This window comes from Cynara cardunculus, assembly GCF_001531365.2.
Source record: "Cynara cardunculus var. scolymus isolate 2C chromosome LG 12, CcrdV1, whole genome shotgun sequence".
In the NCBI taxonomy this organism is placed as follows: domain Eukaryota; kingdom Viridiplantae; phylum Streptophyta; class Magnoliopsida; order Asterales; family Asteraceae; genus Cynara; species Cynara cardunculus.
In genome coordinates, this window is record NC_037539.1 from 35,267,336 (window position 1) to 35,286,662 (window position 19,327).

A 19,327-nucleotide genomic window follows, 5' to 3' on the forward strand; every position below is an offset into this window, starting at 1 on the left:
TCGTTGTAGGATTTACAATACATGTTTCAGCGATCACTGAACAGACTCAGTGATGATCGTTGGAACTGAAAGAACAGAAACATAATACTTCGAATAGGTAAAAGGGATTATCATCAAATCAATGAGAGAAAGGATCAACAGTATTTGAAAAAAAAACAAGGCAAAGTACCATGTTCCCCCCAAGAAATTTCCCCCTTGAAAATTTTTGTAGGTAAAAGTCATTTGTTTTATAGTGTTGCAAACACCTGTGATATATGGTAACATTAGTTAATATGTTTACCCGATACATTATTGATGTGAAATATTACTTGTGATATATGTTCAACACTTATAAATGTATGTATTTGAAAATATACAAATCAAAGTTCTTTGGTTTTTTGTTCACAGAGATTCGAGTGCTCATGGGTTGGATTGGTGGAGTTGAAGGCATTTTAACAACTCAACTCAATGTTGGTGGTTTGAAAATTTTCAACCCAACCCAACACAAATAAAGTACAACCTAACCCAACCCAAAATGTTTGGGTTGGACAGGTTGTGTTTAAACAATGTAAATTCAATATTGGAAACATAAAAATAAAGGAAACCTTTATTGAAACATGACCTACCATTCAAGATAATATGCAAGTTCATTTTTTAAATATTACAATAAAAATGTTTAAACCAAATGATAATACACCAATCAACAACAATCATTTTAGACGTCTCCAACCCTGATGTTTTGGCTTTCTTGGCCTTGAGGTTGGTCATATCATCTACAATCCAAAACTAAAGTTAACAATTTATTGAAAATAGATAAAATAATACAAAACATGTCTAGTGTTTACCTTATTTCGAGAAACCATTAAGATTGTGTTTCATCCAAATAATCCTTTGTTTGAATCCCTCTATGACTTACCTTCAACCAACTTTGGGTAAACACTAATGCCTCAAGAACTTTTGGATTCAATGAACTCTTAAATCAGTGTAAAATATGTTTGCTGGTACTAACACGGATTCGAAGCTACCGTAGACATAGGAATGACAAGAACATCTTTTGCAGTCATAGACAAAATAACATACATACTACTTTCCACCATAGTAAAATAATAAATCCGGTAGTCGCTGGATCGAGAGATTCTTCAACCAAATATCTTTGAAGATCGTTCATTTTCTCTAGTGCATGTAATTGTTGTTTTGCATATAATTTTCCAATAATGACCTCTTATGACTTTTATTGCTCGTTGACAAGTCGTTTTTGGCAACCTATACATCTTAAAGAGAAATACAAGTAAACAACAACTCAAACAAACATGAACATATTAAAATGCTTAATAAAATAAATTAATTGATTCACCACCTCCACACTCAACATTGTAGACTTCAAACAACTCGTTAAGGATTTGTTCCACCTTCATAGTGATCTTCGCAATAGTTTGACCATTATAAAGGCACTCAAAAAGAATCTTGAAATATTTCATCTTATACATTGGATCAAGTACAACAAACAAAAACAACATCGGATTGATGTTATCTGGATCCCCCCCCCCCCCAATATTCTCAAACTTAGTCTTCATCTTCTTGGTGTAAGGATCTCACAAAACTCATGATAGAAGTTGTTAAAAGTGACATGCAAAGTAGCACTAAACTTTAAAGTAACTCCATAAAAAGTAGAGAGAAATTTGACAAAAGCCGAAATACACTTTCAATCAATACTCTTAGGTGGTCTAACTCTCTTCATCTCATTCTCATTTTCTAGAAAGTGACTAAAATACTTATGGTCTTCGTCCTCATAACTTGCAAAAGCTTTTTCGAATTTAAGTGCCACGCCTAACATCATAAAAGTTGAATTCAATCTTGTAGGCACGTCTAAGATCAACCCACCCTTGTAAGTGATCTTTCCCTCTCACGTTGAACTTTTGTTTAACCTTGAAGAATATGACTGGATGTATCTGATACTATTACGTATGGTAGCGATTGAATCATGCAACTCCTTTAACCCATCACCCATAATCAAATTTAGTATGTGAGCACCACAACTCAAATGGATGAACTCACATTCAAGAACCGAGCCTTTCCATGCATTAATCATCTTCTTTACCAACCAACAACCACATCATTTGCAGATGCATTTAAACAGTCACACTAAGAACCTTTTCTAATCCCCAACCATGCAAACAAGTCTCAATAACCTTACTAATTGTCTTGCTGTTGTGATTTGCCATTTGACAAAAAATTATAATTTTCAATGCAAATGCTAATCGCTATCAATATAATGTGCGGTTAGGCACATATAAGTCATTTGAGTACAAGAAGTCCAACAATCGATAGTTAAACTTACTCTTTGCCACCCTGATTAACTCTTTCTTCAACTTAACACGTTCCTCACAAAACAACTTGAATTATCCCTATTAACAGTTATTCTACCAGAGACATCAAATTTAGGTTGCAAGCTTGGAAGCTCTCTAAACCATTCCCCATCAACGACACTAGAAGGTTTTTCATCTTTTACCACAAAACTAAACAAGGCATTGCGACAATTTTCTTTATTAAAAGTCACGACCACCAAATTTCTCACACTATCACCACCACCTTGAAAACTAAGCACTTTTTGCTTTTTATCGGTTTCCCTACCCGAATACCTCTTATGTTGTTTTCTTATGTGTGCCCACAAACTAGTTGTGCCAATTTTCTTATTATCACAAGCATAATTTTTTTCCACAATAGTTGCAAACACACCTAGGATCATTTGGATTTCCACCCTCTAGTTTTGCAAAGTGGGCTAAAACATCAGATATCTACAACCCAACTTTTTTTTAATCAAGGTGTGGTTCTTCTGTGATCTCTTTATCGATACATATTAGGGTAGCTTAGCAGCCATGAACTAAATAAAAAGGAAACAAAGTAAATCAAAGTAACGATACATGTTGGCAAAGTAAATCTATGTAACAAAGTAAATCAAAGTAACAACGTACAAATTTCAATACATAAACAAAATCAAAGTACCATAAATCAATACATAACCAGAAACATATAAAGATACATGTGTTAGAAACTTAGAATAAAAGAATTTTGTAGTTTGTAGTTGAACCTTCAACCTATGTACTGTGCAAAATAGAAGAAATCGGATGAATTTTTTTTATGAAGAAACGATGGGTAGTATAATCTGTTAACCAAAAGAAATCAACACCTGGCAAGAAGAAATCAAAATCAACAAGAAATCGATGGGTAGTGTTATATGTTAACAAAAAGAAAATCAATACCTTTGTGAAATAGATCTATCAGAACGAAACCTGGCAAGAAGGAATCGACATCTAGGTCAAAAATGAAAACGGTACATATTGGCAAGAAAAAATTGATACATGTTGATGTTGGCAAGAAGATGTTTTTACCCGTGTTGGCAAATGGCAAGAAGAAACCGATTTCTAGGTCAAAAGGAAATGATTAGGAAAACTCGATACCTGCTGGCTGTTGTGGAAGTGTAATCTGTTAACCGTTAACCAGAATGAGTTCTTGTTTCTGGCTTTCGCTATGTGCACTAAGGCTGCGTTTGTTTTGCAGACAAGGTGAGACGGGACGGTACAAAAAAATAATCTCATGTTTAGCATGTGGGACAAACACAAGATGGAGCAAGAAGGGACTAAAACTCATTTTCATGGGACAAAATTAGAGTTTTTTTATTGACCTTGGACTAAAGTTAAAATTACTTATTTACCCTCCAAACAATACAAAATCTAAAACAAAACTCTTCCAAAATCTAAAACCTAAAACTCTCCCCACTCTCAAAATCTAACTCTCAAATCTAAAATCTAAAATTCCCCGAAATCTTAAACCTAAAACTCATTCACATCGAACTCTCAGGTCAAACTCCTCTTGATCTACTTCTGAGATCGAACTCTCAGGTCGAACTCCTCCTGATCTATGTTTGAAATCGAACTCTCAGGTCGAACCCTATCAAATCGAATGTCTTCACCCCTCAATGTCCAGATCTACATTTGAAGGTCGAGGAGTAGAAGATGGGTGGTGGTGGAAGAAGAACCTCGAAGTAAAACAACAAGAAGAACCTGGAAAAAATATATTGATGGTGAAAAAAAGATGTATTAATGGTGGCTGCTTGAAGAGGATGAAGATGACTAGGTTTTTTTTTAATGGTTGTACGGGGGTTTGGGGTTGCGTGGTGGGGGTTTGTTTGATTTATTTTATTGATTTATGTAACTTATTTAAGTTTTATGAATAAATTTATTCAAATATTTAATTGATTTATATTGTTTATAATTATCACATAACAAAAAAATATTAATCAAGGGTAACATGTTCATTTTAATAGTTTAGTCTCGTCCTGTTCATCTTATCAAACGCAAAACAGACAGTTAGTCCATCATGTTCTTGTTGTACTAAACATAGAACAAACAATTAAGCTTGTCTCGTCCCGTCTCATCTAGTCTGCACACCAAATGCTACCTAAATGAGACGGAAGCTACCTAAATGAGACGGAAGACTGGAAGTAGGGGCGGATCTACCTTGTAAAAGGTGGGGGGAAAGGCCCCCATTAAAAAATTAAAAAAAAAAAGAATTTTCTAAGGGTAAAAGTTGTTTTTTTTACTTTCTACCATGGTTTTCCTCCGTATTGTTAGGCCCCCACCAACTAAAGAAAGTATCTTGAAATCAACAAAAAAACTGAAAAGTTCCTCGAAATTGATAAAAAAAACCCTTAAAAAATCCCTCGAAATAATCCAAAAAACTTCAAAAATCTCTTGGAATGGTGGAATAAGGCTAAAAACACATCGGACGACTTTGTGGGCGTTTAAGCTACCTTAAAGGTGCCCCCACTAGACCAAAATCCTGGATTCGCCACTGACTGGAAGAGTATATTAGTACACCCAAGGGTTATCGGGTTGGGTTGGGTTCCATTGGGCCTGGCCCAATAGTAACCCAATAGAGGCGGGTTGGCCAATTTCATGATCAATCATGCTTCAGGTTACCTCATATTAGATTTTTTTGATCGAGTTAGTCGGGTTGTTGAGCACCTCTATATAGAGATTTGTTCTAGGGGTGAGCAGTGGAACTGGGTACCCGGTTACGGAACCGGAACCGCCTTGAAACCACCGGTTCCGGAACCGAAACCGATATAAGTGGTTCCGGTTCCTAAAATACGGAACCGATTGAGAACGGTTCTGGTTCCGGTTCTCAATTTTTTGGAACCGTTACACGCCGAGTACCCGGTATTTTTCAATAAAAAAATAATAATAATTTTTTAATATCAAATTTATATTAGGTTTACATCTTGAAAGCATACCGTCATCTTCATTCTTCATCTAAATTCTTCATATAAAATGATTCGTATTTTTTCAAATTGTGTGTTCACTTGGATTCATAGTATGTAATCGTTAAACTTTGAACATTTAYCATTATADTATGTAATCGTTAAACTTTGAACATTTTCTATTAGTCTATTATGGTTTGTAATCGTTAAACAATATTTGTAACCATTATTCTGCATAATTTGTATTCTTGCTTATTTATTTAGTGTTTTGGCAATGTTTTATTTTTTATTTTTAAATAACAAAATTTAAATATTTTAGGAAGCGGGTACCCGAAACCAGAACCGGTTCCAAAAATTTTAGAACCGCTCTAACCGGTTCCGGTTCCGGTTCCAATATCTCAAGAACCGCTGGTTCCGGTTCCGGTTCCTGTCAAAAAGGGCGGGTACCCGCCTATGCTCACCCCTAATTTGTTCATATATGATTAAGTATATGAATAAATTCAAAATAATAAATAAGCCATAATACTATATATGTTGCTTATGACATGTGGTTGGTCGTGATTAGTGGATATCCATGGTGATTAATCAAGTGTGTTCATTCTTATCGAACATAACTTCTTGAAATACAAAATGACATTTAATATTCATTTTTTCTCGTTTTCAATTAAGTCCATAATTACATGATATGTGAGTCCATAAAATAAACAAGAGGGGTTGTCATGACTTGAACCCAATTCAATTATTATATGTATGTATATCATCAGAAACCAATAAGAGTGCAAGGTAAACCGAATTCGATGTGTGTAAACCTTAACAATTTAGAACCCACCAAACTACAGAAACATGGAGAGTGAGAGAGATGAAGAAAGAGAAAGGGCACTTGATGCATATGGCCCCCATTGCATCTCATCAAACCTCATATCGATGTGATCGATATGTACCACCAATACACCTCCCTTTTCATCCTCCCTGACCTCCTCTTCTTCAGATCTTATTTAACAAACTAATTCCACCCTCATTGGTCGTGATCTAAGTATGTCCTTTGACAGAGGAAAGGAGCCAGCAGATCATGGATCATCAGGTGATCCACCGCCACCTTCCCCTAGTCGCTACGAGTCCCAGAAACGAAGAGACTGGAACACCTTCGGCCAGTACCTGAGAAACCAAAGGCCTCCCGTCCATATCTCCCACTGCAACAGCAACCATGTGCTTGAGTTCCTACGCTACCTGGATCAGTTCGGCAAGACCAAAGTTCACTTGCAAGGTTGTATCTTTTACGGTCAGCCTGAGCCACCGGCTCCGTGTACCTGCCCACTTAGACAAGCCTGGGGAAGCCTTGATGCCCTCATCGGCCGGCTCCGTGCCGCCTACGAAGAAAACGGAGGGTCACCCGAATCAAACCCTTTTGCCAGCAGTACGATTCGGGTTTACCTTAGAGAAGTCAAGGACTGTCAAGCTAAAGCTAGGGGAATCCCATACAAAAAGAAGAAGAAGAAGACGACCTCCATGGGAGGAGAAGACTCGAGCTCCACAGTGCATTTCTCTTGATCGTAAGTTTTGCTCTTCCATTCATATGCTTTTTCATCAATCCATCCATCATATTCAGTCAAATATCCCCAGATCTCGTTATATATAGCTAAAGAATAATCCATTTCAAAAAGCTTTGGCGTCACTCATATGAGCAGTAGGTATCTGAACATGCAAACATCAAGTAACCACGAGGTCTACCATATATTTGCATAATCAGTAGAGTAGGCACTAGCTCTGCAGTTCGTGTGCCCTAATGTATGGACACTAGACTCCAAATACAATTAAATCCATCCATTGGAGCAAGATCTTCAGATCTTAAAAAAGATTTCACTAATCCTCCAATTATTATCATATATAACATATTTTTTTAATCCAAAATCTAAAATTTGTGTACTTTTCGTTATGAAAATAATCAAGAAATTGAATTACATTTCTTGTTTTCACCATATGAGCACATTTAAACCCAAGATTTCTTGGTTTTTCTTGCTCTTTCTTATTGGGGGCGGCGGGGGCGGGGGCTGGCGATTAGGGTTAGATTTTCCAACCAAAGTAGGATTATTCAACTATGTTCAACTTAATTTACCAACCTAAACTACTACATATAACTATGTTCAACTTAATTAACCAACCTAAACTACACATATAACTATGTTCAACTTAATTAACCAACCTAAACTACTACATAAAATTTCTATACACTTACTTTGATGTGCTAATTGTTTCAATGATGGGTCATGTTTATCTAATTTCGAAATAAGCAAAAAGATCAAATGGATCACATGAATTATAAAGGGAAATATTGTTTAAAGCAAATTTGACTGACTTTTTAGTAGGCAAAAGAATAATTTGAGTAAATGCAGGAATGAAATAAAGCATGGTGAATAATATGCATACATTTAAACATCATGAATTCGTTCTCATTTCCCATTATTACTTGTGAATTTGTTTTAGCTTTCATTTGTACATGTTTAATATGAAACATTATAAGTATTATAATTCCAAAGTAATTAAGCAAAACAGGTTTGATGTTTTTCATCTTAAACTTGAATAAAACGTAATTAGGCAAAACGGGTTTAATGGTATGTCAAAATCTACGTATTTCAAAAAAAATTATACCATAAAATATGTACGTGACATTATTTATTAAATCATTACTTGTTTGCTTTCCAATTTTTTTTTGCACTGTTTCTATTCCAATGAACACTAATTTATCGTAAATTAATGTTATTAGAAGTATAACAACAAATTTATTTAATTATTTTTTATTAAGGATTTTTGACTTTACGAATTCATATTTCAATTTCGAGTCTTACGTACGTTTACTTTATTTTATTATATAATGACATTAATTTTAAAGTTTTTTTTTTCACATATTACTTGTTTAAGTTATTATAAAAAATGGGTGGATCAAATACAAACCTCTTTATTTGTACAAATCACACAAACCTCATTTAATAATTAATTTTTTTTTCATCTTTTTTTTAATTATAAGGGTTGATTAGTCATTTTTATTGTGAAAGACATTAACTATAGATACTATCATCTTCATGATATTAATTTTAAAAAATCAATTCCATCAAAAAAAGAAATACATGAAACAATTTTATTTTTATATAGAAATAAAAATATATGAAATTTCATTAGAAAAAGAATTATATAAAACAATTTCATCAAATTAAGCAACTTTATGAAACAATTTCATTAAATTAAACAATGAAATTGACGAATGAGAATGATTTACATGGTCCGTTCAAATGAGGAAGTTTGTATTTGATCTCTCCCCTATATATATAAGGTTCAGCAGAAAGCCTCAACAAAAAGAAAAACCAAAAACACTTCATCAACCGTTAGATTAATTGATACAACATATATGATTAAAGTAGCTGTTACATCTATATTTTTAAAGTAAATAATCTCTCACTGCTATTTTCTAAATCAAAAAAATACGAAATATGATTATAACTCAAACAAAATAAATTACACCAAAAAACAATCATATTTTTCTCGTTAATTTAACATCCATTTTCATATAACTTTTCATTCATTTTTTTGGTTTTGTGATTTTACATTTATTTAAAGTTTTCTTGTAAACCTAACACCCCCTCACCCCCTTTCTCTCTCTCTCTTTATATATATATATATATATATATATATATATATATATATATATAATATTGTACCTCAATAATAAAAAAATTAATAAAATCAAACCAAACTAACCTATTATATCCTAATTGTAATGTGGTTCATTACTAAAAACTAATATGTTCAATTAATTTATGGAGTGTTATAACTATTCTAATAAGCCTTGAGTATTTCCTATATTTCAATATTTTATCAGTTGTTTATTAATTAGTTTAATAGAATCTAACATGAAGAGGTTCAAAAATTAAGGATGGTCATAAAAGAAATTGGTATTAAAAAATTAGACACATTAAATCATTTCTATTGAAACTATTATTTCATTTTATTACTCTAAAACATTTAATATTCAACTAACATATTTCATAGTTAAGTCATTATTTGTTTTCTTTTAATTTATTTATTGACAACACATGTAAATATTAATAATTTATGAAACTAAATTTAGCACCAAATGTTTTTTTGCACCATTTTTATTGCAATGTATACATTATAATTTATTGTCAATTATAGTGTTATTAATAGTAAAACAACTAATTTATTACATGTTTTATTTAAGATTTTTGACTTATAAATTGATCTTTCAATTCTCATTAAGTTTTAGTTATGTTTACTTTATTTTATCATATAATGACATTAATTTTAAGAGTTTTATCTATTTATTATGTGTATAAGCTATAATAAACCAGTTGTATACCTATACAATGCAGTGGATTGTGAAATTATTCGTATATATCATATTTCTATAACAGAAAATATATAAAATCAAGCCATCGAAAAAAAATACTATCTAGAGTATATAGAGTGTTGTACCGTTCTAATAACATTAACTTTTTCTTATATTTTAACAACTTATCATTTACTTGTTTAAAATTTAAAGATAGAGCATTTCAAAATGGAAGATGGGCTTAAAAGAAATCGATGTTTAAAGTACAATTTGTGCAAACAAAAATGTGTTAACAGTTGAAGTTGGTTTTAAAAGAATACGATTTTTAATTAACTTATATTATAAGTCAAAAGAGTTTAACTTCTTCAAAAACTTCTTATTACCGGTTTGACACCGGTATAAATTGTTCATCCAAACACTCAAAAATATTTATTATCGATATCACACAGGAATAAGTCAATAAATTGTTTTTATAAGCAATCTCAAACACCCCCTAAAAATTATCAGTTTTACTGAAAATACTATTACATCTTTATTATTCTAACATTTGATATTCAACTGTCTGAACATATTTATTTTTAGTATGTGTGATATATATTGTATAAATTTAACAATTTATACATAGACAAAAGCAAATAAGAAATGGATTTTCATATCAAAATTGCACCCAAATTTTAATAGTCGACAGAAAGAGAAATTATTTGATGCAATGGTCAAATCCATTGGTTTGGACAAAAGGATGGTTAAACACCACTTAAAAGTTTAAAAATATCTTAAAAATTCATTATGCAAATTAACTCCGGAATTGGTTGATTAATTCTAGATGATAAAATCTTTAGTCTGTAAATAAGTTATGATTATTTTGTATGTTACAGTATAATATGTATTTTTCATTCTGGAAGTTTTAGCTCTGATTAGCAAATAACGAGAGGAAAATTTTCTAGTTATGAATCGAATCGGACTTTGAAGAAGGGGAAGGAGAATGTGTCCTCGATCCACAAGAAATAGAGGAGGATTTATTCCATCACATGGTTTAGGCTGTATATAGAAATACTCAAATGAGAAAGATGTCAAATAAGAAAATACTAAAACGCCTCTATCAAATGTGATTATAAAAATCATATGTAATTAACGTTCGATCAACATAATGGCATGCACACGTGCTGGGCTAGGGAGCTAAGAGTGTTGACCGAACGAAGAAAAAAAATATCACATGCGATATATGTGTTCTCGAGTTTTCTAATTTCAGTGTATTCTCGTTTGAACACAACCCTTATATCTGCTTGAACTTACAATAAGTTCTTGGCTCATTAACGGTATTCTCCCTATCAGTCGGTGGGCGCCCCTCTCCCAACCTGGATCTGATTCACCCTGCAAGTTCTATTGATCATGTGCCTTTCCCTTCGTTCGATTTTCGGTCTTCATTGTTTTTCATGGGGTAAAAGTCAGCTCATTCTTACAGCATCCAAGGAATATAAGAGAGAAGTTGGTTTCTTTTAAAAACACAACCCTTGATATAAACCATATAAATCAATCTCAACCCTTGATATAAACCATATAAATCAACCCTAATGGTTTGAGATTAAAAAAATCCCTTCTTTTATTAACCAAAGAAATAATACTAACTTTGTTAAGAATCACATCTATTAAAATTTGTAGTTGACGGATGTAATTTAACTGAGAATTTGTAAATTTTCAACAATGTGACGCGCTCACAGTAAAAAACATAGGTGAACAAGGGTAAACTAATAAATTATTCTAGAAGTCGGTTTAGGAAAATTAACTTCCCTAATTAATTAGGAAAGCTTATTAAATTCCCTAAAAATTGGTTCCGTAAAAATAAGTAGATTCAACAATATACAAATGTTCAACTATGCTAAAATAGCAGATTCACAGATTAATAGTTGGACTGAACAATTGCATAATTCACTTATAAACATTTAGGGCGTTCGTTTGTCAACTTAACATAACTTCATCGTATTCCATTTATGAACAAATAGGATTCCTTCCACAAGATTTATACCTTTGATTTAATTTATGAACAAATGTTTACTTCACTGGTGAACAATAATTAGAGTTGATGAACGAAAAGTACAGTTCATTTACAAACACATGTTATCCCCTAAATCAGATGAACTTGATAGTAGAATTGTAACCAACCGAAATATGCTCTTGATAATTCAAAATATTGAAATCCAATCAAATATACCTAAAACAGGGATATGAATACATAATCAACTAAAAGAAAAAAAAAGAAATTTTACAAAAAAATACAAAACTACCCCTACTATCTAAATTAGGCGAGTTATGAAACCAAAAACAACCAAGACATTGGATTGGCTAATATAAGTTTGCATAGTTAATATTATCTAAGTGGTTAACAAATGATCGAGGATCGATCTCTCTCTCTCTCTATATATATATCTATATATATATATATGTGTGTGTGTGTGTGTGTGTGTGTATGGACCTTCTTTTGAAATTAGTACGATTTGTAAGATCTGTAAATTTAATATAAAATAAAAATATCTCTTTCTTTCTTGTCTCCACTTTTTTCTCTCATATCTTCTCTTTACTATTGTTCTCCCTCCTATCTCCATAACATACACGCACATATCTATACTATATTATAAATCATTTGACAAAAACTCTTAAAAACCATTTTTTATGCATGAAGTACTGTTTATTGATACATATTACTTAAAATTCAAGATTACAAGCAATTTTGCATAAATATAACTTATTAAAGATTCATTTTTAAATTTGTGTAACTAACTGCAAATAAACATAATCAAATACAGAATAAACATCCATTTTAAATATACAAAATCTAAAATAAAATTAAGATAAACATTGCGTTCTAACAGAATGTTTAATTATTATCTTTATAAAAAATTATATTGTTAAACCAAAAATAAATTACTTTGTTACTAAATCTAAATTAAATTATAATAAAAAAATTGAATTAAAGAAATTACATCAAAAAAACGAGAACTATTAAATAGTTAATTTGATACTAATATCTATTTATTTTTTTCAAATTTTTATGTTATCTTTAAATTTATATTTCATTCAAAAATAAAAACATTATCGTTTTCTCAAAAGCACATAAAATCGTATTACATCGATAAAGACAAAAAATAAAACTAAACATAAAAATTGAGATTTATCCCGCTGAATTGCATGAGTACCCTTTCTAATATAATTCAATATATACAAAAATTGAACATATTGTGAACACTTTCTTAAAATTATTATTGTAGTTTCAGAATACATTGTAAACATGCTTTAAATCTCGATTTGATATATCGTGTAAACACCAACTACATCAATAAAACTATATTTAAATCTATATCTTATGAACATCATGTGAACCTTATAAATACATTATGAATACACTAGTAAAAAAACTTCTTAAGCTTATTTATATTGTGTTCATTATGTGTTCAGTTTATGTGGACATTTTAATTGTGTATGTGTATGTTCCATAAGAGGAGAGGAGAGAGAGAAAGAAATAAACATATATGAAATTTTTAAAAAATCCATTAATTTATATTTAATAAATAACGATAATTATCTTCTTAATCATTTAATTAATTAATAACATTAATTATCTTAAATAAAAAAATTGGTGGTTAAGATGGATCTCATAATTTTTAAAGTTCTTAAATAATTAAACCCTTATATAATATATATCAATATGTGTGTGTGTGTGTGTATATATATATATATAAATGAAGTATTATGTGAGAAGCATAAAAAGGGATCTGGACTCTTGATTACCTTTAATCTCAAACCCACATATGAATCGCACTTGATACGAGGATTGATGTCGTGCATCTCGGTGCATCTCATCCTAATGTGCGTCCAAGGGTAAAGATTCATTCTTGTGATTCTCATCTTAACTCTCATTCTCACCGGAACCTAATCATATATATATATATATATATATATATTAGGTTAAGGGAAAAATCCCTAAAGGAAATGAAAAACTGAATAACACTCTGGTAACGATTCATATGTACGATATGCACATGCACATACCATCTGGATGAATTAATGTTTGCAAAGGTGTTTCTCGATTATTCATTTTCTTGTGGTTTTCTCTGAACCGGACCCCTCTCTCTCTCTCTCGCTATATTTTATATATATATATATATATATATATATATGGGAGCGATCAAATGAAAACCACTCAATTTGTAAAAACCGTAAAAACCTCATTCCACCAATCATAATTTTTTATTTTGTTCATTTTTTTGTAATTATGAGAGGTTGATTAATCATTTTTATTATGGAGGATGTTAATCTTGGATATTATCATCTTCATTATTTTAATTTTAGAAAAATACATGAAACAGTTTCATTAAAATTTCATTAAGTAGTATATGAAACAATTTCATAACCATATATGAAACAATTTCATAACTATATATGAAACAACTTCATCAAAAAAAGTATTATATGAAACAATTTCACAAGATTAACAATTTCATGAAAAAATTTCATAAGATTAACGACGGATGAGAGTAGTTTTTACGGTTTTTACAAATTGGAGTTAATCGCTCCTCTATATATATATATATATAGAGAGAGAGAGAGAGAGAGAGAGAGAGAGAGAGAGAGCGTGAGAAAGAGAGTTAAAGTGAGAAACGTAAGAAGGGATCTCCATCCTTGGATGTACATTAGGATGAGATGCACCAGACGAATCCCTGTATCAAATGCGATTCATAGGTGAATTTGAGATTAAATGTGATTATAGTGATGACACTCTACTTTTGAGAAGAATACTTATAGAGCAAGAAAAAATAACTAACCATCAAATAAATTGCCGAGTGCTAGGAAATTATTTCAAATATTCACGAAGGAAAGCCTAAGAAAAAGTAGAAAAATGGTACGTATTTATCAAATATCAAGTTGAAATCACAATATTTATTACACTACTAAAAATGGGAGACCTTTCCCTACGAACGTTTCCTTAGAGAATCCGCCATTAAAGCGGTGATTCATCACAGAACCGTTACAAAAATTACTAGGTAAATTGCTGGTGAGAAACTCAAATTTGTAATAGACTACATAGAAATTTCCTGGGTGATCCGTTGATATCTTCTTGAAAAATATCGGATTCTACCGACCCATTGATATTTTCTTGAAAAATACATGGATAATCACGGACGAAAATTTTCTTGAGTAACATTTGTGGGTAAAAATAATTTTCTCGAGTGACAATATTGTGGGTAAAAATAATTTTCTCATTATAGGTAAAAATGATTTGTTTTATAGTGTTAAGACGCATAAAACCCGAATATGTTTTTAAAGGAACACCCACTTTTGGTTTTCCTTTTATGAGGTCGTACATATATATGTATATATATATATATAATGGCATAATTGCCACCCACAAGTTGCTCAACTCTTGGGTGCCGACAGGGCCATAGAACTTCATGAATAGGAATAGTTATGCCTTTGTCCTTAGCACACTTTACTAGATTGATGGTCGTCTGCAACCGATTCTGTGGGGTATTCAACTTTGTCGTTTTATATTGTTTTGGTCAAAATATTTCCTGCACTTGGTTTAATCTTTTCAGTAAAAGCCAATAGTACATGATTGTTTACAATGCATCCCAATAATATTAGTTCTTGTTTTTGTTTACAATACTTTCTAGAAATCCTTCAAATTGAAGTTTAATTAATTGATGTGCCAAATAAAATGGAGACTCATAACTCCATATTGATCTAAACATCCATGATGTGGATGTATTATGTTTGCCATGCGAAATGAGGAGTCTCTCAACCTCTAAAACAAAGATAACAACTCGTAAAAAAGTACCTAATTGTGACGGACTCCACATTGAAGTTATCTCAAACCGAAGTTGATATTAGTGATTCACCTAAATATAAATAAGAAGATTACCCAATCACGAGTCTTGAGGACAGTTGTGAGCATGATGGTGAGGTTATGACACTGGACCACTCTAAATTTTGAGCACACAACTTTGAGCTTGAAAAGCAAACTATTGGACCACTCTAATCGGTGAGGCCATGAAAAGTTTTGAAGACAAAACTATGTGCATGAGCACAATTTGAACGCAAGCTACTGCAAAAGTAAGTAGGACGGACTCCACGTTGAGCCTAACTCAAAGTCGAATTTGCACCTATTGCACAAAACCAATATACTATCAAGGTCAACATGTGGACCTAGCTGGATAACTAGCACGTAACTTTAGTACCCTGAAATGTCCTTATCTTATTACCCTACGACAAGCCTTACATTACAGACACAACCATAAGCATAATAGGCAAGAGTCGGCCAACTCATGTTTGAGAAATACCTGAACTTACACTCTCATATAAAAAGAAAATTGGTATCCAAAATGTGTTCAATAATACCCTGGAAACCCAAAAACAGGAAAATATTGTTCATTGAAAGTATAATCATATGTCATAGTTACAAACGTAAGGTCTTTTAAGAATGTAAAGATAGATGATAGCATTCACATTTGTTATCTTAGCACCGATATGAAATGTGTATGAAAGGAATAAAATTTCACTTGGATAAAGAAAACGTATGAAACATATACAAGTATAATGGTTTTCAGGTGAACATACTATCAGTAACAAATCTCCCATTAAGTTTGTAACTCCTAAATTAGTCTTAAAACAATTATTTCATGAAAAAAAAGACTATTCAACCACTAAATTAAAAAAAAAAACAAATTCATTATACTAAAAATCTAAAATCGACTTTATTAGACACCAAAAGAATTTAATAACTAATGAACTTTTTGCGTAAAAAACTTAAGTTTATAAGACTAAAAATTATGCATTAGAAGTGTTATAATGTAACAAGTTTTTTTGTAACACTTTTTGAAATAAATAGTTTTCTATTTGTTTTGTATGCATTGCTTCAAAACTATCTTATAAAAACAAATGTTTTATATATGATGACGTGTCGGTTTCATTTCACAAAAAGATTCTATAAAAAATAATGCGTCATATTATTATAAAAGTGTCCCAAATTAATTAAAAAATTAAACAAGAGATGAAAGACTAGTTTATATCATCATATTCTTGGAATAAAATTCAATCAACTTCAAATCTTATTGATTTCAACAATGCTGAGCTTTAAACTCAAAATCGAGTTCACAATGAACTCAAAATATGGATGGAAAATGAAAAACGAGCCGGAATAAGATAATAACATGAAAGTGTAAATGAAAAATGAAATATTCAGCGAAAAACACGGAAGTGCTTAAAAACAAACTTAAGTGACGGTTTTTGCCCTTTGAGTCCTACCAAAGTTGCTCCTTATTCCATGTTTTGAATCGGCATATCTTGGGCCTGAACAGAGACTTTGTAGCAATAATTATACGTGTTTAAGCGCGACACCCTGTTTGATTGTTGGCCTGGTCATGGGCCTCCACAAACGATTAAAGCGTGATCCTCCATGCCTGCATGTTCTTAAATCACTAGATACCGTTGAATACAAATTCTTGACATGCCTTCCATGGAAAAAAAACATCTAGAAAATCATAAGCTAAATCATAGAAAAAGAAAAAAAAACGTGATTCGGATAAGTACGATGGGTCAAGCATCGATCACTAAATTAAAAGCAATGAGAATCCAAAAGGCAAACCACAATGGTTGCGCCTGTATAATTTTCTACGGCCAAATTCAATTTCGTTTTTAGGGTTTCTTTGAATTTGATATGGGTTACCATTTACTACTGCTAACAGCAGGATGATGCTTTAGGTCTTATTTTTTGGTAGCTGGTTTGTATATTTATTTTTATTTCCTTTTTGGTTTAAGTTTAAGGCTTTCTTCTTCTTCATATACCTATAAAAGACCAAAGAGATGGAGCAGGAGACGTATATATATATATATATATATATATATATATATACCTATGAAGACGTATATATAGATATATATATATATATATATATAATATCATGATGGTTTTGCTTTTACAGACTTCCAATCAATGATTAGGATTAACTTTGTTTTGGTCGTAAGCTTTTGGGAATCACCAACCATTATATATATATATATATATATATATATATATATCATGATGGTTTTGCTTTTACAGACTTCCAATCAATGATTAGGATTAACTTTGTTTTGGTTGTACGCTTTTGGGAATCACCAACCATTTAAATTTTTTGTATTACGTTATCTAAGAGACAAGAACCAGACTTTGGTTGAATGATCTTGCTTTCTAAGAGTGATTAGTTATAGATGCTATAGTATCTGCTTTCTACTCAAGGTTGGAGAGTTGTTATCAAGTGCTTTATACATGTAATAGACGTTTCCTTATTAAGCTCCGTTATGGTCTCCACCAAATATAGTAAAAAGATAAGAAAAGAAGGTTCAAATGTGATTCATTGAAAAAATCTATTTGGAATGCATCTGTGAGCCGACGTTACATTTTGTTCGGTTCACATATGCATCTTGAGAATGAAAGTTTTAACGATTCACATATGTACTTTTCTATAACCTATCTTTCCTACTTTTCCATGATATTTAGTCTTCTTATTTGATTCTCTCACTATATATATATATATATATATATATATATATATATATAATGTGAAGTTTAAACGGGAAATAGTCAGAATAAAAGAACAAGAGGATGCCTATATCACATGTGATTTTATACTTAAAATGTTATGTGATTAAAGAACCATTAATATGGGGGATGCTTATTTTGATCGCGTTCTCCTTTGGACCCAACTATACACAGACACACACAATTATATATGTGTGTGCTTGTGTAGAAAATGTAGACGGAGAAAGAGGTAGGTGCAAATGAGAATCAGGTCAAAGTAACAAACATGAGAATACATATATCACATGTGATTTTAAATAAAAAACACAAGTGGTTAAGGAACAAGGAACCAAGGTTGTCTGGTTCTTTGATTTATAAAATCACATGTGATATAGGCATTCCTATAATTTCTTACTCTGATCTAGTTCACGTTTGAACCCAATCATATATATATATATATATATATATATATACACACATATATATTGGATGTTTCAGTTTAACATATGCATATTCGAGTGAATTTTTTCAAATGATTCACATGTAATATTTTCTTAACCTTTCCTTCTTATTATCTCACAATTCTTATTAAACCGACCCTTATACATATACACATCTTGTTGGTGTTTCGTTTACTCCTTCCCTCCACAAATGAACGCAATTTTATCTATCCGAATGTATATGTAACATACACTTTATGTTCTGCAAGTTTCATAGGTTTATTGTATTGTTACTCTACCTTTTACATCATTGTGAGATGAATTCGATGCTATTGTAATTGTGTATAGTTTTTTCATGCAACAGGCCATATAGGGAACGGATTCGGCAAAAGAAAAGCACGCTGTTTGTAAGATTTGTATTAATGTACTAGTATTTGTCAATCAATTGATATTTGTAATCAAAACCTATTTGTTTAAACAAGTGTAAATCCTAAGACTGCTCGATATTATATATATGTAATTTCGGCAATTTGCAAGGTACCCGATGATGTGATTGCTTTAGATTCGTATAGTATGTTTTAAATTGTTAACTTAAATAATCTGCACCATCTATGGCTTCCTATCTCTCTTTCAACTTAGTTGCAACACCATGGCAGAATCTTGTTTCAAACCACCTCAGATGACCACACACTACCATCTAATGGTATTGTATGTTTGGTTTTACCAAAAATCCCCTAGTTGACGTTTCTTCGTTAGGA

The 19,327-nt window shown here is 31.3% G+C and overlaps 1 protein-coding gene across 1 annotated transcript; it reads left to right on the forward strand.

The window, feature by feature from the left end:
• Positions 1 to 6,106: 6,106 nt before the first annotated feature.
• On the forward strand, positions 6,107 to 19,109 carry LOC112523185 (protein LIGHT-DEPENDENT SHORT HYPOCOTYLS 10-like). Its single transcript, XM_025132679.1, has 2 exons — positions 6,107 to 6,789; positions 18,934 to 19,109. Exon 1 carries the CDS (start codon positions 6,275 to 6,277, stop codon positions 6,785 to 6,787), a length of 513 nt encoding a protein of 170 aa, XP_024988447.1. The 5' UTR covers positions 6,107 to 6,274; the 3' UTR covers positions 6,788 to 6,789; positions 18,934 to 19,109.
• Positions 19,110 to 19,327: the final 218 nt, after the last annotated feature.